The sequence below is a fragment of the Canis lupus genome, chromosome 10 (assembly GCF_011100685.1).
Source record: "Canis lupus familiaris isolate Mischka breed German Shepherd chromosome 10, alternate assembly UU_Cfam_GSD_1.0, whole genome shotgun sequence".
NCBI classification, from domain to species: domain Eukaryota; kingdom Metazoa; phylum Chordata; class Mammalia; order Carnivora; family Canidae; genus Canis; species Canis lupus.
The window spans coordinates 23,375,320-23,398,794 of record NC_049231.1 but is presented as its reverse complement, the minus strand read 5'-3'; the positions used below and the strand labels follow the sequence as shown (position 1 = coordinate 23,398,794).

Below are 23,475 nucleotides of genomic sequence, written 5' to 3'. Positions count from 1 at the left end.
CAGCCAAGACTGTGACAGATGCAAGTGTGGGATGGGATAAGCTAGTTTGGCTGCATTGGCCTGTGGTGTCTCTCACCTCCTGGGTGAGGTACGGAGCAGCCTCCTTGAAGTCCATGGCTTGTCCACTTCTGTTCTTCATTCGAGTTCCTTGGGGCCTCGGCCCTCCATCGCCACCTTTGTCCCAGCTCTTGGTGGCACTATGGTCCTGCCTAGCGTGGTGGCCTCCCTCCCAGGCCTTGAGGCTCCGGGGCTGGCACTGGATGCCCACGCCAGCTCCTCACCCTTGGGGGTCCTGGTTGAGCTGAGCGGGCATGAGGCTGGCAGAGGCTCAGGAGATCTGCTGCCAGGAGAGTTAGGGCAGTGGAGCAGGTCTTGGGGCTCTGCCCATTCCAATAAATAGAGGTTTGCAATAAATAGAGGCCCCCGGGAGGCTGAAGGGCAGATATCCTTCTGTGTATTCAGAGGAGGCTCTTGCCCCAGCCTTGGGAGAGCTGGGAGGGAGGGGGCAGCTGGGGTAAGTAAGCTCTCCAGGTATCCAGGATGTAACCCAAGCAGGTAAGGACCAGCCCTGACTGGAGCCCCGGGTGGCTCAGTGGTTGAGCATCTGCCTTCGGCTCAGGTCGTGATCCCGGGGTCCTGGGATTGAGCCCCGCATCGGGCTCCCTGCTTCTCCCTCTGTCTATGTCTCTGCCTCTCTGTGTGCCTCTCATGAATAAATGAATAAAATCTTAAAAAAAAAAAAAAAAAAAAGAACCAGCCTTAACTTTCAAAAATAATCTTACCACCATTGACTCTTGCCCCTACAGGCCTCCCCGCGGCCTGGAGAAGTACCTGGTTCCAGCTCCAAGCACCCAAGACCCTCCCCCACCTCTAACTTCCCCTCAATCTCCAGCAGCTCCCCAGCTGAGGATCCATGGATGCTGGGCTCTGGCCATTGACCACAATCCCAGTCATTCCTAAAGCTTCCTGGAAATCCCAGAGAAGCCAAGTGTCATCCGCTGTCACACATCCTGGACCCCAAATTCCCGCACCCTGGTTCCCCTGGCCTCATTGTTACAAGGCCCTACCCTGACTTGCTTAGACTCTGCCTACACCTGCCCAGCAGCAACTCAGGCAGGCCTGGCCTGATTGATGTGTGTTGCGAAGGGAGCGGGGGGTCTCTTGACCCAATGCCCAGGGGAAATTCCTCAGTGCAGAGAGGTTGGACTCCCTCACCCAGGGTCACTGGACTTCCAGGGAGACCAGGCCCCCCATAGGTTTCTTGGGAATGCCCCTACCGCACCCCCAGCTCACATACAACAGTGTGAATATGCACACATACCTCCCCCACCCCAGGCTGTAAAGCAGCAGGATCTCCCCCTGCCCTCATGTAAGGAAGAAAAGGAAGCTGTGAGCTGCCATAGAAACTATTTTAAAATGTGGTTCGAAAAAAAATAAAAATAAAAATGTGGCTCGAGGGGGAGAAATGATGTAAGGACAGAGGGAGGAAATAGACCTAAAAGAGAGAAGCCTGAAGGTGCACATCCTCCTGCACCTGTTTGCTCAGCAAGTACTGACTGAGCCTGGCTTAGTCTCCGCGGGGAGCGGGGAGTCAGACAATAGACAAAAATATATTTGCAAATAAATATGCGACCCAGCAGCCAGTGCTGTGGGAGAAGGTAAAGCAGACCAGGTAACCAGGGGCCCAAGCAGCCCCACTGAGTCACCTCGGATAGTAATGAACACTGCTTCAGGCACCACTGCCTTCCTCACAGCAACTAGGGATGAGCTAGGTGTCGCTGTCCCCATTTCCTGGAAAGTGAGAGAAACTGAGGTTTCCAGGCCTTCCCTAGACTGTGTTCCTGCTCACATAGCTGGGAAGGGAAGCCACCACCACCACCCCCCGCCCATCCCAGTACATCCACGCCCCTCTATGCCACAGCTCAGCTGGTCTCTCTGAGCCTCAGTCTCCTGGCCTGCAAAATGGGAACATAATGAGGTTCCCAGAGGCTCCCCAACAGCTCCATCCAGAGAGGGCCTCACTGCCTCACTAACGAGAGAGTACAGTACAGGCCAGATGTGCCGAACAAAGTGGAGGAGATGCTGCAGGGAGAGAGGGCAGCCTGGGCCTTCCTACTACTTGGATGGAGGCTAGGCCCTCTCACAGACTCCGGGCTTCATTTCCCCTCCAATCCAGTTCACGTGGCTGCCAGGTCCAATTCCTGAAGATCTAGTCCCTCTCCTGCTCAAAGACCTTCTATGGCTCCGCAGTACCCACAGGACAAGAGGACCAAACCCATCTTTCCCTTTTGGTCAAAATCCAGCCCCTTCTCCTAGCCCTCAAATTCAGCCCTTCAAAGGCCTCCTCCTCCTGGAAGCCTTTCCTGATACATTTGAGTCTCCTTAGAAGGAGCTGGTTCAATTTTCTCTCTCCTGAGGCCTGGCACTTTCTGCCTGAAACCCATTATGTACTTCGTCCCAGTATTGTCTCACTTGGAGCTAAGCTAGGGATCTTTTTTCTTTTTTTTTTTTAAGATTTTATTTATTTATTCATGAGAGTCACAGAGAGAGAGAGGCAGAGACAGAGGCAGAGGCAGAAGCAGGCCCCATGCAGGGAGCAGCCCGATGCAGGACTTGATCCCAGGACCCCAAGATCACGACCTGAGACTAAGGCAGACACTCAACTGCTGAGCCACCCAGGCATCCCTGGAGCTAGGGAATCTGCCATTGTCTCTGGCTCTCCTCTAGCCTGAGACAAGACTAAACACAGTTTTCATTCTTGCCATAAAAAAAAAAAAGTTTATTCATATCATTACCAAGTTAATACACATTTGTAGAGAAAATCTAGAAAATACAGAAAAGTACAGAAAAGCACAAGGCAGAAAATTATACTACTTATCCTTATGCTCAGAGATGACCGCTATTTCCATTTTGCAATCCTATATTTCTTTCCAGTCTTTTCTATATGGATTTTTTTCAAAATGTGGGAGTGTACCGGCCGTAAGGATTTGTAAACATGTGTTGTTTCATTTTACAGAAGATGCACCTCCAAGATACAGTTTCTTTTGCCAGCACGGTCATGTTGACTCCTTCAATAACAGCCTCTGGGTTTACTGGCCACCTGCTGTGTGCCAGGCACCACACGAAGGGCTTCTGATGCTTTTACTCTCTCAGCAGCCTTGGGAGGCTGAAAACTTCATAGAGGCAATTGCCTGTGACCATGCGAGTTATAAAGTCAGGATCCAAGCTCAGTGCTGGGTGACTCCAGAGTCCTGGTTCTCACTCACCAGGCTGCAGACTCCCTCTCCAGAAAAGGCTTATACCCCAAGTGAAATTCTCCATGTGAAGGGGTTCATAGACTTCCTGAAGCGTAGCTACAAACCCCAAGTCAGGCGGAATAGAGGGCCCTGGGCTCAACCCCCAGCCTTCCAATCTCTTGGCTCTGTGGCCTTGGACCTGTCAGGACCCTTCTCTGTGGCTCAGCTTCTTTACCTGTGCAATGCAGACACCTGCCCCGCAGGGGTGCAGGAGGCTTATATGAAATCACCCAGGCCACACGCCCTGACCACAGAGCTCTCAACAGCCTCCCGCCCCGAGAAGGTTCCCCCGCAAAACGTCCCCTGGGCTGGCACAGGTGACACGCTGTGGTGCGGAGGAGCTGGCCCACCAGGCTGCGGGAGCTCCACACAAGGAGCTCAGGCACAGACAGCTCTGGAGAGAACAGCAAAGCCCTTTGAAGGGTCCTTCCCGATATTACAAAGCCTCTCAAAGCTGGAGGATTTCCCAGATAAGGTGTCCTAAGGCTAGGACAAAAGTCTGGGATGGCAAGTGGAAAGACAGGACCATTGAAAACCTCACTGGCGCCTGGTTCCCCCTGGTGGGCCCCGGCCGCTGAGGCTGGAGCTTGGCAGGCACACTTGGCGGGCCCTCCCGGGGCTCCCCTCTCCCCCTCCTCCCCTCTCCCTCCTGGGGCTGGGAATGCTCTCACCTAGCTGTGGCCGTCCTCCCCACTCCCCCGCACAGTCCCTGGCTTCACCTCCGTGAGCAGCTGTGTGTGCCGAGCTGCCCGCCGCTTTACCTTCCCGGTGGCTGCTTTCTGCTCCACTGGCTCCCCGATTTGGATGGGGGGCTCCCTGCTAGACGTGTCATCTCTAGATCCCCGTCAGCTATCGCCCTGCTGGAATAGGGTGTCAATGAATATTTGTTAAATGAATGATCCAAAGAAAAGTCATACCGAGGACAGAATTCAACCCTAAGCTGGTGCCAGAGGCTCTACTGGACAGCAGATCCCTGAATCACTGAGAGAAGGGGGTCATAGCCTCAGCAGGAGGGGTTCGGAGGATCCCCAGGCCCCTGGAGGCAGCTCCTTGGGATGGAGGCCCCGGGAATGAAGGGGCTGCCCACTAGGTCATGGGGTTCTCTTAGAGAGCAGGATCCACAGCCTGATAGCCCTGGGACAGGCCAGCAAATCCCTATGAAGAAGGGGAAACTGAGGCCCAGGAGGTTTGAACCCAGCTGTGGAGGGGAAATAGGTCACTGCAGCACCTGGGCTTCAAACACTCTGTTGCTTAAGGGCTGGCTAGGTGATCTCTAGCAATTGGCTTTTTTTTTTTTTAAGATTTCATTTATTCATTTGAGAGAGAGAGAGAGAGAGAGAAGAGAGAGAGAGGATGGGGGGAGGAGCAGAGAGAAAGGGAGAAAAGCGACACCCTGCTGAGTGGGAAGCCCAACATGGGGCTCCGTCTCAAGACCCCAAGATCACAACCTAAGCCAAAGTCAGACGCCTGATTGACTGAGCCACCCCGGCACCCCTATTTTTTTTAAGTTTATTCATTTAAGTGATCTCTACACCCCATAAGGTTCTCAACCGAGGACCTGGAGATCGTGATCACATGCTCCTCTGACTGAGTCAGTCCCTCTCCTTTTTTAGAACCTCCGTTTTGGGATCTGTAAAATGGGACCATAAGTTTTCTCTGGCCTGTCCTGGGACCTTCGGTGGGTGCTCTGGTGTCTGTGACACCAGGATGGCCACTCCTGGTGCCAGAGGCAGTCGTGGGAATTACAGGGTAGTCAGCCCTGGGACTGGGGGACCAGTGCCTGTCAACATTCTCCTTGGTGTTGTTATGCTTCCAAGTCTAGCCCAGGGCTTTTTCTTGGACTAATAGGAAGCCAAGGCCTCCAACAGGTCCCATTCTTATTCAAAAGGTTTTGCCTCCTTTTCAACTATTGGATCAGCATATTATCTTAGGACCTTCCAAAACAAATATTTTCACCCACCCCTCCCTTGAGGACTTCTATCCCTTATCTGTACCCAAAGGTCCCTCTTCATCTGTTCCACTAGTGTTTGTTGAATGCCTACTATGTGCCGGGCACTGTGCCTTCAGCCTCGAGACCCCTCTGGAGGCATTCTCCCGCATGTCGGGCTTTTCTGGCTGGTGAGACCCGGTGTCATTGTTTCCCTTCTGCGAGACTCAAAGATTTGGAGAGGGGCTCCTCACTCCTGCCGGTGAGGCAACCTGTGGCTTTCAGAGGAGGTCAGGATGATCCAGCCTTTGTGGGGCTTAGAGGTGGTGTGATGTGGGGGTCCTCCAAGGATTACAAAATTGCAAGAGGCCAGATGGAGGCCCGAGGGACGAGGGACCAGGGGGCCCTGAAGTTTAAACTCTGTTGGTGTTTACCAAGGATTATCTGTTGGTGGTCACAGATCCTGATCTCTCCTCTGATCCACCCTATAGCCCTGCAGGTGTAGGGTGGGGTCAGCCGTTTCAGAGATAACACGGAAGGAAAAGAGGGCATCACTGCCAGTCACTCCAGAAATGGGAAGAAGGGGCCAGGGGCCCCACCAGGTAGCAAGTGGCACAATTAGGGGGAGGGGAGCTCCCCTGGATCTGCTGTTCCTCTGCCCTCAGACACTGTGGAGCTGGACTAAGGTAAACAAGTCTTGTTGTTGTGTTCTTGGGACAGTGGTTACTTTGTAATCCCAGCCAGGCTTCTGCCTGCCTCAGCCTCCACCACACTCCCCTGCTCCACCTCAGGGATTGCCCCTACCCCCTCCCTAACCAGCCCCAGGGCTGGGGCCCACCCTACCTAGAACCTTTGTGATTCTCCTCCTCCCTAGGGGCTTTGCACCCCCGTTTCTCCCTAGGCGCAGGAACGGAAGGGCTCCTCCCTTACAGGCTGCTCCCACGAGGAAGGCTGGGATGGGGGTGCAGTGGGTGGTACAGGTGGAAGGATGGGGCGTTGGAGGAGGGGGATGCTGCTGACGCTGTTTCTGCCAAAGCTTCACTCTTGGTTTTCACGATTGTGAAATAGGCGGAAATATACCTAATTCCAGGTGGGTGCCAAGGCCGAGGGGTGAAGGAGGGAATGGGGAGGTTTAAAAATATATGTATATAGGGGATCCCTGGGTGGCTCAGCGGTTCAGCACCGCCTTTGGCCCAGGCGTGATCCTGGAGACCCAGGGTCGAGTCCCACATCGGGCTCCCGGCATGGAGCCTGCTTCTCCCTCTGCCTGTGTCTCTGCCTCTCTCTGTGTCTCTCATGAATAAGTAAATAAAGTATTTAAAATATATAAAAAATATGTATATATATATATGTATATATACATATATCTATTTTAAGTCATTTCTACATCCAAAGTAGGGTTCGAAACCATGACCAGAACAGCGAGAGTCGCGAGTCGTAGGCTCCACCCACTAAGCCAGCCGGTCGCCCCAGGAATGGGGAGTTTTTATAGTTTGTTTTCACAAGATGGAATCACAGAGATGGGAGGTGGCGACCGTTGCACATTATGCAGGCGCTGAACACCACTGAGCGGCACACTTAAAACTGGTTGATACGGTAAATCGTGTCGTGTGTATTTCACCACAATAAAGAAAATTGAGAAAAACAAAACAAAACCTAACTCCCGAAGCTGCTAGCACCGAGAGCATGACGGGGGGGGGGGGGTCCCCGCTGTCGCTGGGTCCTCTCCGACGCCCAGTTTCCACATTGGTGAAATGGCCTGGACCAAAGCCCCGGGCGGTCGGGACCCGCTCGGACGGCGAATGGGACCACCCGCCTGGAGACCCTGGCCACGGAGCGCACGGCGGCGGCGGCGGCGGCGGCGAGCCCGGGTCGGGGATCGGGCTGGGGGCGGGGAGGCGGCCGGGGGCGGGCCCGAGCGCGACCGGCGGTTTATAAGCTCGCGCGCCCGCGGCGGCCGCACACAGTCGCGTCCCGGCTCCAGCGCCCCGGACCCGCGGTGAGTCCAGGTCCCGCCGCCGCCCTGCACCCCGCGCCCTGCGCCCCGCGCCCTGCGCCCCGCGCCCCTCACCCGCTGCCCTGCGGCCCCGCTGCCCCGCTGCCCCGCGCCCCTGCACCCCGCGCCCCCGCGCCCAGCCCGGTAGATGGGCGCCCAGGGTGCCGAGCGGGGGCTGCTTAGGGACCTGTGCCCAGGTGGTTCCGTCCCGGGCCGCTGTTGGGTGTGTCACTCCCGGGACCCCCGGCTCCGAGACGCCCCCTGTCCGGCGGGGCGTCCAGGTCCCCGCCTGCGAGGGTCCCGGCCGCGGCGCCCCCGGGCCCTCCGTCCCCGCATCCGCGTAATGGGGCGCCCCCCCCCGCGCCGCCATCGGCTCCGGCTCCGGCTCCCGCCCCCGCGGGGGAGGGGGTCCCCCCGCCGAAACCGGGAAGATGGCCCCGGGGCGCCCCGAGTGGCCGCGCACCTGCGAAGGGCCGGGAGAGGCTCCGGCGCGGGCGGCGGGGGCGCCCGGAACAGGAACTGCGCGGCGAGCGGGGCGCGGCCGCCGCCCGCACCTGCCCCTGCCCCGGCCCCGGCCCCGGCTCCAGCCCCGCGCAGGTGCGCCCCGCCTCGCCCTGCAAACCCGCCGCAGCGGCCGCGGGCGCGTCCCTCCCGCGACCCCGAGGGCTCCCGCCGCCGAGCCCCGCGCCGCCGAACCCGCCGGCCGCCTGGGCGCCAAACCGCCGTGTTGCCGTGGGTCGTTGGTCGTCAGTGTAGTTTTGGCTGGAATGAGCCGCCCCGGGGGGCGCCGCTGCACATCACCCCGCCCCGCACCCACTGTGGCCCGGCCCCGATCGGGCCTGCTCCCCGAGGCTTCGCCCGCTCCCCAGGAAGGGAGGGTTGTGAGCCGCATCCTGGCCCTCTCCGGAGACTGGAGGCTTCGTTTCACAGGTGGTCAAAGTGAGACTCGCTTCCAGGAGGAGGCCGCCTAGACGCCGGCAAACCAAGAGCCCGGAGCTGTTTTCTGGGAGCGCGGCCAAAGCTCTCCACCCAGCCACTGTCCAGCTGTGTTGTCCTACAGGGGCTGCTCCCGCCTCTGGGCCTCAGTTTGCTCATTCCTTAGAATGGGTCCATGAGGTCCCCACCAGCTGTGAACACCCACTTGGTGTTGGTGGCTCTTCAGTGGCTTCCCTCAGCGCAAATGCTTTAACCTTGTGTCTGCTTCTCTTGGGCATGTTTTTGGGGTAACGTCTTGGCAGTGGCACCTTTCAGGAGTTGATTGGTGTGGTTTTTGCACTAGTTCCCTAAGTGGTCTGTCTCAGGCGATGGCTGGGCGGGGACTCCAGCCTCAGCGCTGGTTGTTGGTGCTGCCCTTGCCCACAGCTTGGCCTCTCCTCCACCCTTCCCTTCCCGCTCCAGGATTTGGGGATTTCCCACCATTTGAACCTCAAGGTCACAGGGCTGTCACTGCCGGCTTTAGCTGTGGGGTAGGGCTCTTACCAGCGTCAATGCTCTACAAATTTCTTTATGCTTGTTTTTGGTTTGAAGTGTCTAAAGCACCTGGGGAGACTGGCTTCCAGGATGTGGCTGTTCAGTCAGTGCCTCAGAATGTGCCCCCCCCCACCACAGGGGAATCCTATTTAATCAACCTTCTAAGATGGTTGCCAGGCGATTTGGGGTGGTGGTGGTGGTAGGGTGGGAACTGTGTCAGCAAGGGTGTTTCTCCAAGCCCCAGGGATCCCGTGAGGCCTAAAACAAATGGAGTGATGCACTTAGCACCGTCCCTGCGGGTGTCATCCTTCCCTGGCTCCGTTGGCTTGCTTGCCTCCTCTGAGAAGTCTTCCCTGACTACCTCCTCTATAAAGGTGCAGCCCATCCTCTGTGCAAGGAACTCATTGTACTGTTTCAGGACACTGGAGACAGATTGAAATTACCCATTTGTGCTCACTTAGCATGACGCTCGCCTGCAGCTCCATGAGGACCATAGGACCTATGTCACACTCAGCGGAGTATCCCCAGCAGGTGGCACAGCCAGGGCCCACTGGGAAGAGGCTGGACGGAGGGTTGCATGCCTGTTACATACCCCAAGTTTCACAAGGCGGTTGGCAGGTATAAAAGCTGGATTTGCTGAGCTGCAGAGAAACCAAGAGAGCAGCATTAGCCCGTTCTTTTCCTCTCCTGCTGGGCTAGGTTGTGGAAGGGGGTGCTCGGAGGATGGCTCCATCCGCTGGTTGGGTCTCCACGCTGACCTCGGAGGTATTTTCCCCTCTCCCTGGAAAGCATCCTGTTTGTAGTGGACCTATTAAGTTTGTAGACAATTAATGGTTTCTTGCTTCCCCTGCCTCGAACATAGTGGATCCCACGAGAGTCCGGCTGTTTTTTTCTCTCGGCTCAGAACAATTCCAAGAGGTTTCAAGGAAGTTGCCGGCACGCTCGGGTTTTGTTGTTGGCAGCCACCAGGAAGCCTGCAGTGGGTCCAGAGTGGACATGTGGAGCCGCTCCCTGGTCTCTTTGTCCTGCTGCTGGTTGGCCGGGGCCAGGCCCTGGGAGAAATACAGAATGTAAGCAAATGAGGCCACGGCCCCCAGTTCCTCGTTGGCATTGAGGCTGGCAGCAGAGAGGCCAGGGCTGGTGGTCAGCGCCCTGAGGCGGGCTTGGAGAGGACAGCTGATTTTCCTAGTGTCAATATTAGGATGTGACAATACAAAACACCCGCTGGGCCTTGCCGGGCACTGCATGGGTAAACCTGTTTTTCTGGAGGTGGGCGAAGATGGCCTGTCACCCAGACTGAGAGGAAGCACGGGCTCTAGAGCCCAGAGCAGCCCCCCTGGCTCCTTGGGGAGCATCACTGGGATATGGAGAGGGAGAATTGAGAGTTTTTGCCCCTCCCCCTGCCCCTAAGAAGTTAGCATTTGTGTGTCTGTGGCTTGGAGCTCAGGAGAAGCCAGATCAAGGTGAGCACAGATCTGCAGAGTTGCCCGTGTATGGACGATGACACATCAGGAAGATCCCTGCTCTGTGAGGTGGTCAGCATGGTATGCGCCTCTTCTGAGCTCCAGACTCGTAATAGTTTGCCATTAGTGGGCACTACTGCGTACCATACGCGCAGCCTCTGCGGCCTCCTCCTCACAGCAGCACTTCCTGCTGGGCTCTTGAAGGGCGAGGGTGTGTCGAGTCCGGGGTCTCCTGTCCCTGTGAGCCCAGCTCCCTTATTCTGTTTCGCAGTATATCACCTGCCCCTCCTGCCCCCTCACTGTTCCCGATCGCTAGGCCCCTGTTCTGAGCGGGGCAGACAGACAGGTAAACATTTCATGAGAGTCAGATGGGCCAAGTGCCCAATCCAGGTCTGTTTACCAAAGGTGCTGGGACAACATGGAGGAGGAACAATTAATTCTGTCTTGGGGAAGGCGGGGAGGAGGTGGGGTCTGAGCCAGGCCTGAAGGAAGAAGCAGGCCCCCTGTACCAGCCTGGGAGAAGGAGACGAGGGCCAGAGTGTCAGGCTTGAGAGCTCGGGAGGGACAGGGCGAGTCTGGTGGGGGGCTGAGGACTTTGTCCCAGCGAGGAAGGGGCACAATCTTTTACTTATTTTAAATACTTCTCAATAACATATTTTTATTTATTCATTTATGGATTTTTTTTCTTTAAATATTTTTTTTAAGTAATCTCTATGCCCAACGTGGGGGTTGAACTCACAACCCTGGGATTGAGAGTCATACGCTGTGCCGATGGAGCCAGCCTGGTGCCCCAAAAACTTCTTTTGATATTCATGCTTTTTAAACTTAAAAACTGCAGGCCTACATAGTATCTTGGCACCCTGTCCTTCCTGATGGGGATAGAAGAGCATAGGGGTCCCCTTGGATCCCCTTTTCGGTGTCAACAAGGACTTTGGGATCCCCCTGGGTTTTCCTTGCTCCTCCTCCCCCAACGTGGGTTCCGTTCACTCCGCCGTCGAACTGTGTGTGATAACAAAACCCCACAGACTGGGGGGCTTATAAAGTACAAATGTATTTCTCACTGTTCTGGATGCTGGAAATCCAAGGTCAGGGTGCCACTGACCTCCTGTATCCTTGAGTGGGGGACCGGGGACGGGATGGGAGCCCTCCTGGGTGTCTCTTAGAAGAGCACTAAGCCTATTAGTGGAGCCGACAGCATCTCATTGCCTCTTTCAGGCCCCACCTCCTGATACCATCACCCTGGGCATTACGATTTTGGGAGTGATACAGACATTCAGGCCACAGCAAACTGGTGTGAAGCCAATTTCAAAATCAGTCATCCAGAGAATTTTTTAATGTATTGATTTATTTCAGATAGAACAAGGGAGAGAGCACAAGTCGGGAAGAGGGAGAGGGAGAAGCAGGCTCCCCACTGAACAGGGAGCCCAGGTCTCCGATGTGGGGCTTGATCCCAGGACCCCAGGATCATGACCTGATCTGCTTAAGGCAGATGCTTATCCGACTGAGCCACCCAGGCGCCCCCATCCAGAAAATTATTAATCTGTTCTGCTTTCTCCAGTTTGGAGGATCTTTATAGATACTTGGGCAGGAAAGGACAGAAATAAAGTCTCCCCAGTGGTAGTTTTGCAGACATGGAACTAGGGGTCCAGAGGGGCTAAGGAACCTGTCCAGGGCCAAACGGCCAGGCTGGACCAGGACCCGGGTGTCCCAGTGGCTGAGTACCCCCTGGCACAGCTTCCACCTCCACAGGCAGGTAGTGAACAGAGGCGGTGAGACCTGGACATTTGCATACGTCGCATCACTGCGGGCCTTGCAGCAGCTCACCTCACCGTGACTTCTTTCCCCGTTGTTACAGACCCACCTCTTTCCGTTTTTGCGGTGACCTGTCTGTCCTAATGTGGATTCTGGGGGGGGGCAGTGGAGGGGACGCTGGTTTTGCATCATTTCCACTAACCTACCTGAGCGACCCGAGCCAGGCCCAGAGGGGGGCCTCCCTGGGGGACCTGCCGCTGAATCAAGCCTCAGCAACTCCCGCCAAACTTTGACCTGAATGGGCCTCTGTGGTGGAGGCTCAGAAGGCATCATTGAGTCACGCTGCTGACATCATCGGCGCTGGCCGAGCCCTACATACAGGGCCCCCGCCTTGTTCGTTCCATCACCATCGAATTCAATGGAAACTATTTGGGATTTCAGGCCTCAGAGCAAGACTTTAGTGTGTGATTGTCAAGGTGGCCTTCCTTTTGATTCTCCGGGCAGCCTGCACTGCTAGGTCGCTGTATTTTTGGAGCCCCAGGGTGGGGGTGGGAGGTGGGGTGTGATTGCATGGCCAAGGAGCTCTGAATTTCCATCCTCAAGCTTCCTGGGTCCCCGCCTGTGAAGTGGGGCAGACACCCCTTCCTTCTGGAGGAGGCTGGACTCAGTAGATGCAAATAAGGACGTGGTCAGCGACAGAGGGGACAAAGGAGACCGAGGCTGCAGAGGCCAAGCCCACGCCTCCCCATGGATGGCTATTTCCAACTTTCTTTTTACCTGAAACACTTTTTTTTCTTCTTCTCTCTCCCTCCCGTTTCTCACGCCCTGTCTTTTCCCCAATCACTTTTCCATAACTGGGGAAGCGAGTCTTGCCCACTGCAAAGGAGCTGGGTTTGGGGCATCTGCAGGTTCCTAAGGGTGGAGGCAGGAGGGGGCCGTGAGTGGAGGGGAGCTGGGGGCGGGGCTTCCCCGCCAGGTGGGGAGGCTGGGGTGGAGGCTCCATTCTGAAATAGACCTTTAAGACAAACCTTTCCACTAAAGGAAAATTCAAGCTATTGCCTCAAAACAGTGATTTTTGCTTTATTTTTTGAACTAGCCATCCCAGCACATGCACTGTAGTAGAACACAAGAAATTCAGCCCCCTTCCCACGTCTGTCCTAGAGAGACCCCTACCTGTTTTTATTAATCTCCTTGCCTCTTCTGCAGATGATCTATGCAGATGGAAGCATTTGTCCAGCCCTGTGAAACCACACCTGGGCGGTGGGGAGACTGCCCTCTCTCCATCTCCTGGGCCCCACAGGTGTCTCTGTGGCCGTGAGGGCGGCATCTTCTGCCCACAGGTGACATTGGCATCCAAGCTCTGCGAGCAAAAGAGGGTTCCTAGTGGCTTTTTCTGGGGAGTGTGTAGGAGGGTGAGCGTGTGGGCTGCAGCCTGGGTTGGGGCTGGGTGTCTAGGTATGCCTTCTTTTCACCCAGGAACGGTTTGAAACTACTTGTTTGCAAATCTGCTGGAAAAAAAATAGATTCTTTTTTTTTTTTTTTAAATAGATTCTTAAAAAAACCAGTCCAGGCTCCTGGGCCTGCAGCTTCCTCAGTACTGGGCTGTGATTGGTTGTTTGACAAACCACGTGCTCTGAGCCACGGCTGGGAACCAAAGATTAAGAACAATGGCAGCTCCTGGTTTGTGGTGTTGTGTTGGGGCATTAACACAGATTCCATCCTTTTGTCCTCACAGCAGCCCTGGGAGACACACATTACTAGTATCTTCATTTAGGAGGGAAGGAACGGGGCGCGGGGTCCACACCACAGATGAAGAATCAGCAGCCCCCATTGTGGGTGGTTAGAGATAGAAGGGAGCAGAGGCAGGGGCTGCGTGGGCTCCCCAAGCCCCCCAGCCTCCTTGGAGCATCTAGGAAGGCGATGCCAGGGCTGAGTTCTTTGGGGACCAGTAGGAATGAGCGGTCAAAGGAGTCAGGATTGCCAGCCCGCGGGCCCTGCTCCTGCAAACACTGGGGGAGGCCTGATGTGTCAGCGCACCGTTCACAGAAGCGCGTGGTCTTTAGTGGGGCGGGAGCAGGGCCTGAGATTGGATTGGCAGGGTTGGGGCTGGTGAGGTGGCCAGGGGCAGAAGAGGGCCCTGATAGCAGTGTGCACAACCCCCGACGGGCCGGGGGAGCTGAGTGGAGCAGTGGCTGGGTGGGATCTGAGGCTGCTGGGGGCAGATCAGCTAGGAGAGGGCCCAGTAGAGACTGGAGGGCAGCCGGGCAGCTAGACAGCAGAGTGGACAGGAAGTGACCAGCGCTGGAGTCCCCAAGCGTTGGGGGACTGCTGTGGGGAACTTGCGCCCAGGTCCCTGGCCACACTCTTGATTCCTGCTGCTCAGATCTAGAGCCCCTAGGCCTGGTTGGTGAGCATTTAATGAGAATCCTTACACAGGGCTGGAGTCGGGCCGTGACAGGTCGGTGCTCACACATCAGCTGGGGTTCTAACCGGCAGTTTGTGCCGGTTCTTGCCTGGAAAAGGAACCCTGTTAGTGTGGGATCATTATCCCCCATTTAACAGATAAGGAAACTGAAGCCCTTGCCTAAGATCACACTGTACTGCAGTGAGTGGTTGAGTTAGGTGACCCAAGACTCTGCCACCTGTCTGCAGGGGAGGCACCACCCCAGCTCTCACCCAACCCCGGAGCTAATCAGACACAGGCCTCAACCTCCCCCTGGCCAGGCTGCCCAGTGGTCACTGTCCCTGGTCAGGCGCATGCCCCTGTAGGGCTCATGGGCCGCATTCCCACTTGGTGCCCAGGGATTCTGGGAGTGTCTGCTGGAGGCTGAGGGATGTGGGGACAGTGGGTCAAAGTGAGGCTCAGAGGCCACATGCCCACCGAAGTCCCACTGTGGCCCCTTGGCTGCGGTGAGGCAGGGGTTTCCGTGGGAGTGCACAGGAGCCTCTGGGAAGAGAGCAGCCCCTTGCTGGGGCGTGGTGAGGAGGGGAAGGGGGGCTGGGGGCCCATGCAAATGAGGGCTGGGACTGCTTTTCCTGGGAAATTGTCATTTGCATGGACACCAAGCTCCCTGGGGCCTGGCAGCGGCTAGAGGCTCCTTGGGTCACAATCCTTACACAGGCAGAGTGCTCACAACCTTGCAGCGTTAAAATATCTCGTCTGTGAAAGCTGGTTCCAGGTATCTGGGTTCTTTATGCCCTTCAGTGGAGTTCTTAGTTTTTCTCCGTGAAAGTTTTTTTTTTTTTTTTTTTTTGTTTTTTTAGATTTTATTTATTCATGAGAGACAGAGAGAAAGGCAGAGACAGGCAGAGGGAGAAGCAGGCTCCTTGCAGGGAGCCCGTTGTGGGACTCGATCCCGGGTCTCCAAGATCACGCCCTGGGCCGAAGGCAGATGCTCAACCACTGAGCCACCCAGGCGTCCTTCTCCCTCTCCATGAAAGTTTTAAGCTCTGCCCCCCCCGACTCTTTTTTTCTTTTCTTTTTTTTTTTTTTTTTATAACATTTTTATTTATTTATGATAGTCACACAGAGAGAGAGAGAGAGGCAGAGACACAGGCAGAGGGAGAAGCAGGCTCCATGCACCGGGAGCCCGACGTGGGATTCGATCCCGGGTCTCCAGGATCGCGCCCTGAGCCAAAGGCAAGCGCCAAACCGCTGCGCCACCCAGGGATCCCTCTTTTTTTTTTTTTTTTTAAATCACGTTTCCTTCCTAAAAGCCTTATGTGTCTGTAAATAGGTATCTATCTGCTGCTGTATTTTCTGGTTGCCTTGTGGGTATTGATTTTCATATGTTGATCTGGTGTCCAGCAACCTTGAACCTCTTGGTGGTTCCAAGAGGTGGTTCTGCATAGAGGTTCATTTCATGTTTGCTAGAAATCTTCCGTCTCCTGTGTCACTGGAATGATCACGTTTTCTTCGGCGGCCTCAATGTTCCCCATCTTTTTTTTTTTTTTTTTTAAGATTTTATTTATTCATGAGAGACAAGGGGGTGGGGAGTGCAGAGACACAGGCAGAGGGAGAAGCAGGTTCATGCAGGAGCCCAATGCAGGACTCGATCTTAGATCCTCGGATTACGCCCTGGGCCGAAGGCAGACGCTCAGCCGCTGAGCCCCCCAGGTATCCCAATGCTCCCCATCTTTTATTCTGAAATGTTTCCTCTACGTTGTTGAGACTCCATCTAACGAGTCAGTTGCCTTTTGTGCTGCTGTCCGCCACCCCCCAATGTTCTCCTTTCTCTCTTTTTTAAATTTAATTTAATTTTATTTATTTGACACAGAGAAAGTGCACAAGCAGGGGGAGCAGCAGACAGAGGGAGAAGCAGACTATCCACTGAGCAGGGAGCCCGATGTGGGACTTGATCCCAGGACCCTGAACTGAAGGCAGATGTTTAACCGACGGAGCCACCCAGGCGCCCTGTTTCTCTGGTTTTTTAAGCACGCAGCGCTGGAGTCCGGCTGCTGGCTGAATCCGGGGTCGGCGCCAGGGTGTGGCTGGAGGAGGCTCCCTGGGACTGGGTCCACCACTTCCAGCAAGCCTCGCTGTCTCTGGCTCAGAGCGCCTTCCAACCGGACTAGTTTTGTGATCTAGTTTTTTTAAAAAGTCTGGTTGAAGAGCTTTACATTGTAGAGGGAACTAGAGTCACCTCATAGCTTTTTTTTTGCTTTTTTTTTTTTTTTTTTAAATGAAGCACAATGCCCACCGCAGGGCTTGAACTCACGACCCCGAGATTGAGTCTCGTGTTCCACCAACCGAGCCAGCCAGGGGTCCCCACACCTCATAGCTTGTGCCTGCTGCCTGGTGTTCCCTGGAACAGGTGTACCAGGAGTGGGCACTCAGCAGTCCCTGAGCTGCTGTTGAGCTGCTAGCAGCATTTTCGGGTTCTTAGAAATAGCACCTGGTCCTCCCCATTGGGCGCCTGCTGGCCTGATGGCGGCGGGGGGAGGGGGTGGGGGGACACTGGGTCCCAGGCCTGTGTGCCCTCACACCTTGCCTGCAGGTGCCGTCAGCAGGTGGCAGCACCCGCCCCCCAGCCCCCACCCAGGACCCGACCGCTCCTGTCAGCCCGCAGGGGAAGGTGCTGCCCTGGCAGGTGCAGGTGGCATATGTCAGGCCACGGGCCCTTTGTGGCGGTCGTGCCTGTGTTTACACGTCTGATTTCTCCAGGCTTCGCTCCCGCTGGAGCTGCCTTTCAAGCTGGGCTCTCACCTGGAACAGACCAGAGGCTCTCCTGGCTTTCCCTTAGGAAACCGGAACAGCCCCCTTGACACACATTCTGGGCACTCAATCTCTAGAACAACGCTGTTCTTCTGTGGTTTCCTTTCCCCAAGGCCAGAGAGCCCAGACCCTCAAATACCTGTCCGCGCCCCGCAGGACATCACAGCGTGTCCATCTCTGACCGCGTGTTGAGAGTAACCTGTCTAGACTCGCCCCGAGACACCTGGGGGATGCGCGCCCACGAGCCCACCCTGCGCCCCGCCCTGGGCCTCCCGTCCCCACTCCTGATGCTGAAAGCAAGTTGTGTGTGCTCTTGCCAAACTCGGGGTCCCCTGGAGGCTGCCCGTGTACGTCCTGCCGACAGTTGATCCGCTTCAGGGCTGAACACCGTCCACGCTGGGCTGGGGACCGGGGACACGTGGCTCTGTCCCTTCTTGGCTTAATCATGAGCTTCTCCAAGCCCCCAGTGTCGTCTTAATTAAATACCTACCTGGAAGGTTAGGGACCCAACAAGCTAGCAAGAGGGTTCTCTCCGCAACCAGCAGGCTAATGTGAAGACTTAGAAAATTTCTTAAAACCCAGGACATTATTGTAAGACGGGGAGTTGAGGTGCAAAAACCCTAAGGGTTGGTGTCCCATCCCTCAGCATCACACAGATACGAAGTGACGGAGCTGGGATTTGAACTCGGGTCCTTGAGTTCCACATTCTTCACCATTATATTCCGGACCTACGATGTGGGGTGAATTGTGGTGAATGAGGTCATGGGATCCCACTGGCTATCCCAAGGGGGGACGTAGACACTTTAAGATGTGGGAATCCATGGTCGTAATGGGAGGGCCTCTGGCTACAAGGAACTGGAAACTCAATGAAGGGTGATTTGAATGAATTGGGTTTTATTTTTCCTGCACAATTAGGCTGGCTGTGGCATGTATTTTTGCAAGTGTTTAAGAATGCCATCAGAGAGGCAGGCTCTGTCCCTCTCTCCTCTGTCCTTGGCATGTTGCTTAATTTTTTTAAAGATTTTATTTATTTATGAGAAACAGAGAGACAGAGAGGTAGAGATACAGGCAGAGGGACACCTGGGTGGCTCAGTGGGGGACACCTGGGTGGTTTAGCGGTTGAGCATCCGCCTTCGGCCCAGGGCGTGATCCTGGAAACCTGGGATTGAGTCCCACATAGGGCTCTCTGCATGGAGTCTGCTTCTCCCTCTGCGTGTGTCTCTGCCTCTCTCTCATAAATAAATTTTTTTTTTTTTAAAGAGACCCAGGCTGGCCCTCTTTTATTTTATTTTATTTTTTTTTAAGAGAAAAATTTATTTTTTCATGAGAGACACAGAGAGAGAGAGGCAGAGACACAGGCAGAGGGAGAAGCAGGCTCCTTGTGGGGAGCCCAGTGTGGGACTTGATCCTGGGACCCCCGGCCTCACCCCCTGAGCCACCCAGGCACCCAGCATGTTGGTTATCCTTATGTTGAGCACCAACATGGTGTCATAAAGTGGCTGCTGCCGCTCCAGCCCTCTCCTGTGTTGAAGGCAGCAAGGAGGGAGAAGAGCTGCCCGGGCGAGGCTGCTCCCTTTCCTCCTCCCGCGTCAGAGCTCTGAGACCTCATGGCTCAGAACTGGGGGTCGCACGCCCACCACCGGCTGCAAGGCATGTGGGAGAGTGAGCAGGAGAGTCCCAGCTTCAATGAACAAGGGTTCAGTCTGTGTCTTTCTCCCCCAGAGAAGAAATGTCTCACTCAGGACCCCTCTCCAGGAACCTCTTTCTGAGCACCTTCCTGCAGGAGCATGGCCCAGAAGTTCTGGAGGTTCCGGGCATGACAGATCTCGTGGAGTATTATGACCCTGGGCCCTCCCCTAACAGGTAGGTCCCAGTAACACTCTGTGGGCCCCACCCACCCCCATCTCTGGTGAGTGAGCTCGGGGGTATACTTAGGGGAGCAGCCTTCGGGGCTGTCCGGGCAGGGCTCTAGGGTGGAAATTCCCAGGCGTGGTCCAGGAGGCCTGTGCCCGGGCGGGGCGGCCCCTCGGGGAGCAGCCCACAGAGGCCCTCGGCGTCCAGCATATTCCCGGGATGGGCCTTGGCGCTGCCACCAAAATGACTCAAACTCGTGGCTTTAGGACGGGCTGACTCCTGCCCCTCGGTGACCGTGATCAGCTCATCAAGGCCTCTTGATGAGATGGTTCTAATTTTAGAAAATCAGAAGTAGCCTGAGGAAGCCACTCGGCACACAGTGCCTGGCCCGGCTGTCGGGGTGGCGGAGAGGGGATCTTCCCAGGACCGGGCCCAGGTGCTTCCCTTCTGCTTTAGGCCTCAGGATTCTCTTAGTCATTAGGTCCCCAACCTGGGGGTTGGGGCTGCCTGGGACAGAGGTGAGACCTCAACCCCCCCACCCCCCGACCTTGATTGCCAGCCAGGCCTTCTCAGCCTCCCACCCGACCTTCCATCATCCCTGGGATGGAGAGCAGGGACCCCGGGGAGACTGGGCAGGTGGCTGGGGCTGAGCTGGGAGCCTGGAAATTCCCAGATGCAATGTGTGGGCAAACCCCTGAGAGCAGGGCTGAAGCCGGCCAGAGGGGAGGGCAGGGGAGGGGAGGATGCTGGATTTGGAGATCAGGTGTGATGGCATGTACCTCCTTTCCATCCAGGATTCCGGTCAGTGAGAGGAGGGAACTGGAGGGGGTGACAGGTGGTTTCAGGATGGGGGAGCAGGGAACAGGTCCTGGAATCCCTCCCCACGAGGAGGAGGGCAGGTTGGCAGGTGGAGCCCCGGGGAAAGCCAGTCCTAGTGACCCGGTGGGGGCTCAGAGCCCCAGCCCCGCTGCCCACCTTCGTCATCTTTCCTGGCAAGCCTCCCGGTGGATGTCCTCTCCCAGGATTCTCCAGCTTTGGGTTTTCCTTGGAGGAGCGGCGGCGCTAACTGTGTCTCTGCCCTCCCACAAGCGGGGCCTGCGCTACACGGAACCCACCTGGGGATGGGCCCTCGCTGGCTTTTTCTGGAGCAAAGTGGGGGCCAGGGGAGGGGCATGTGAAGGTTCCCTGCCCCCCACCTTGCTCTGTGCCGCCCCTTGCCTCCCACAAATCCGGGGCCCGGTGGGCCAGGTGGGCCTGTGTATGGGGGTCACCACACGGCCACACCCCTAATTCCCTGTGCCCTCCCCACAGCAACAACCCCGACGATGTGGCCATGCGGCTGGCCTTCATCGGGGACGAGATGGAAGTGAGATGGATGCTTCCCCGCGTTGGCGAGCTGCCCGGGATGGCCATGTACAGGTGGTGCCCCCCCCAGCCCTCCACCTCCTGCCCCGCCCCTGCCCCTGGGCCACAGACTAAGCACAACCCAGTGCCTTCCTCTGCCTCTTCATCAAGCCAAGACTGTGCTTTTCCGAAAGGGTCTTGACTTAAAGTGCTGGTAGGAAGTGGTGAGCTTGGCGAAGCCGTGTGTCCTGCCGGGAGGCATCTGTCCTGAGCACACTGTGTACTTCCACCATTTGCCAGCATCTCTGGGTTCTCAAGGTGGGGATGTGGAAACCCTCCCCCTAAGCCAGAGCGACTGTGGTCTCCTGGTCCCCAGGGAGGCAGCCTTCTGTTGGGGTGCCTGGGCCTCCATCACAGCAAAGATCCTCCGGAGGGAGGACCGGCAGGTCCTTGGGCCGGTGAGCAGTGGAGCATTTTCCAGAACCCAAGACCAAAACCCCCGGTAGGCCGGTGGGTAGGGGAAGGAAACAGGAAATCAGATGCATTAGGACCAGAAATGGCCCGTGGAGAGAGAACCTCTGGTGGATCCACCCGGGGAAGGGGGTAGAGTGGTGTGGGGGGGAGGGGACGCCGCCCTCCTCTCCCCGCGGGGGTCCCCTGAAATAAAGGCCATCTCCGCCCCTGTTCCCTGCAGTAATGGCCCTGCTTCCCTGCCCATTTGTCTTACAGCTTGGCTTTTACCTACAACCAGACAGGCCTGAGAGGTGTTCTTAGAAGTTTCCTGGATGGTCTTGCTAACCTCAGGGAGAACATCCGCATCTGGAGCTTCCTGACCTTCCGGAACAGGGTAAATGAACCGTGAACTCTGTGACCTTGACTTACCCGCCTGCCTGCGGTGACACCTGCAGCCACGGAGCTGCTGCCCCGCAGAGCATGTCCTCGGGTGCCACAGACTGCTCCTCCCCGCCCCCCGTTGTCTTGTGGTGCCTGCTTGCCCTCGTTTCTCCCGGTTTTCAGCTTGGAGACCCCTGGTTTATCAGCTCCATGCTCCGGTTCTTTTTTTCTTTTTTTAAGATTTTATTTACTTATTAATGAGAGACACACACACACAGAGGCAGACACACAGGCAGAGGGAGAAGCAGGCTCCGTGCGTGTGGGAGCCCGATGCGGGACTCGATCCCGGGCCTGCAGGATCATGCCCTGGGCTGAAGGCGGCGCTAAACCGCTGAGCCTCCTGGGCTGCCCCCCACCCTATGCTCCAGTTCTCAGGCGTGTTTGCTCCCACACCCATGCTCCGGCTCCCCACCCACCCCCCGGGAGCACCTTCACCAGCCCCGCGTGAGCCTCCCTAACCATCCTCGCTCCTCTGCCCGGCAGGTGCCTCTCCTGAGCCTCTTTCCCGACCCTCCTTGTCTGTCCCAGCAGCACCGGGGACCGTCCCTTACCCTAGCTCAGCCCCCACTGGTGCCCACGGCGGCCTGGGTAGGCTTCTCCTCTGCCGCCTCCCGGGCCGTCTCCCCGGCCCACCTGTGCTCTGGCTTCTGGGTGCTGTCCCCACCTGTGAGCTGTGCTGTCCGGAGACGCTCCTGTGTCCCCGCCTCCCTGACCCACTCTCCAGCACCCTCTCAGCCACCCTGGTTCACCCCGTGCCCCTGAGCACACGTGGGGGGCACCTGAGCACCCCCGGCCCCGGCTGGAGGTCTCACCTCTCCCGCCCTTCATCCCACAGGTGTCCCCCAACCCGGGGCGCGGGCTGGTGCTGTCGCTGCTGCTGCTGCTGGTGCTGCTACTAGGCTGGGGCCTCCGCCTCCTCCAGTGATACCAGCTGGAGCCGCTGGGGACGGGGCTGGCCTCGCCCCCGCCCGACCGCCACCCTGGAGGTGGCCTTGCTGGTTTTGTTGTCTTTTTTAACTGTTTTCTGCTGATCCCTTTTTTTATATTTAAACTCCGAGTGCTGGGACACTACTGAGGTTTCATACTAGTTTTTTCTTTCTTTTTTGTAAGAGAAATGAATTCATTATACCTCGGGGGTCGTTACTGGTTAACTGCCCGCGCCAAGGCCTGGCTGGGCCGCTCTCCTGGCCTCAGCCCCTGAGGTGGCCTGGGTGCTGTCACTGCCACCACCACCCGGCAGGGAAGGAGCCTGGAGCCTTCCTCTGGCGGCGGGGGTTGGGGGGGGAGTGCTGGCCACACCCCCATGTCGGGAAGGCCCCTGGGCGAAGAGAAAATCTGCTGGAATAGATTTGATGGCTGAGGAGAGCTCAATAAAATGTTGTTTCCAGCTGGTCTCTGGTCCTCTCTGGGGTTTGCCGCCCGGCTCTGGCCCCTTGCTGGAGACTCAAGGGGGAGGGGGAGAGAGGGCGGGCGTGTGCAAGCACCTGTACGTGATCACACACCTGCAGGCTCTTTCCTGCACCTGCTGTCGTGAAGTTTGGCCCAACACAATCAGGTTTATGCCTTCTCTCGTCGTGCCTGGTGCCTGAATCTACCATTAGGGATTATTTCCTTTGGGCCTTCAGTCTTACAGCTGGGCTGCCTGCCCTCCCCAGGTTTGCTCATCCAGCACTCCCCGCTGGACAGTGCGGCCTGCAGGGAGAAGGGGCTAGATGAGGGGCACCCCCGTGAGGGTCCAGCCTGCCCCAGACCTGGGCCCAGTGCTGTTTCTAGACCCAGTCAGGTCCTCTTTCTGGAACTTGGGCTCTGACTGTCCCCCTGCCCCACCACAGTTCCCGTCTCAGATGCCAGCCCTGGGCTGGGCCCCCCCTTGCTCCAGCCCCGTGCCCACGTCCTCTGCAGCTGCCTCTTCGGGGCCTGCCCTCCGCTAGCCCCAGAGCCCATGAAAGCCCATCTGGCATGTGCAGCTACATGCCTCCCTCCGGCCAGGCTGGCCAGGTCCCGCGTACTCCCGGCCACCACCAGGCTCCTGTGCCACAGCTCTCCAGGTCCCGCCCCTCACGGCTTGGGGCCTGACTACCCGGCCCTTGGGGCAAGGTCAGGCCATCCCAAAACCACCCAGGGCAAGCCGGGGAGCGGCAAGGCCAGATCCAGAGGCACCTCTTCCAGGAAGTCCTCCCTAACCATCTAGCCCCAGCTTGCTCCTAAGCTCTCGGGATAGAACTGCCCACCTGACCATGTAGGTGTTAGATGTGGCCGGGGGT

General features: G+C 56.9%; 1 protein-coding gene and 1 long non-coding RNA gene across 2 annotated transcripts; one reads left to right on the top strand and one right to left on the bottom strand.

Annotated features, from left to right (window-relative positions):
* Window positions 1-2,762: 2,762 nt before the first annotated feature.
* Window positions 2,763-6,461, bottom strand: LOC111097632. The gene is made up of 3 exons (XR_005365528.1): window positions 6,067-6,461; window positions 4,016-4,156; window positions 2,763-3,488 (listed from the first exon to the last, which is right to left on the bottom strand). It is a non-coding gene; the product is annotated as an uncharacterized LOC111097632 (long non-coding RNA).
* Window positions 6,462-7,142: 681 nt separating this feature from the next.
* On the top strand, window positions 7,143-22,603 carry BIK (BCL2 interacting killer). The gene is made up of 5 exons (XM_038550297.1): window positions 7,143-7,222; window positions 18,842-18,982; window positions 20,285-20,392; window positions 21,047-21,164; window positions 22,047-22,603. The coding sequence occupies exons 2-5, from the start codon at window positions 18,849-18,851 to the stop codon at window positions 22,134-22,136; spliced, it is 450 nt and encodes a 149-aa protein (XP_038406225.1). The 5' UTR covers window positions 7,143-7,222; window positions 18,842-18,848; the 3' UTR covers window positions 22,137-22,603.
* Window positions 22,604-23,475: the final 872 nt, after the last annotated feature.

Coding starts and splice junctions, on each gene's coding strand:
- BIK (XM_038550297.1), top strand. CDS start 18,849: ATGTCTCACTCAGGACCCCTCTCCAGGAACCTCTTTCTGAGCACCTTC. Junction 18,983..20,284: donor CCTGGGCCCTCCCCTAACAG/GTAGGTCCCAGT, acceptor CCCTCCCCACAG/CAACAACCCCGACGATGTGG. Junction 21,165..22,046: donor TCCTGACCTTCCGGAACAGG/GTAAATGAACCG, acceptor TTCATCCCACAG/GTGTCCCCCAACCCGGGGCG.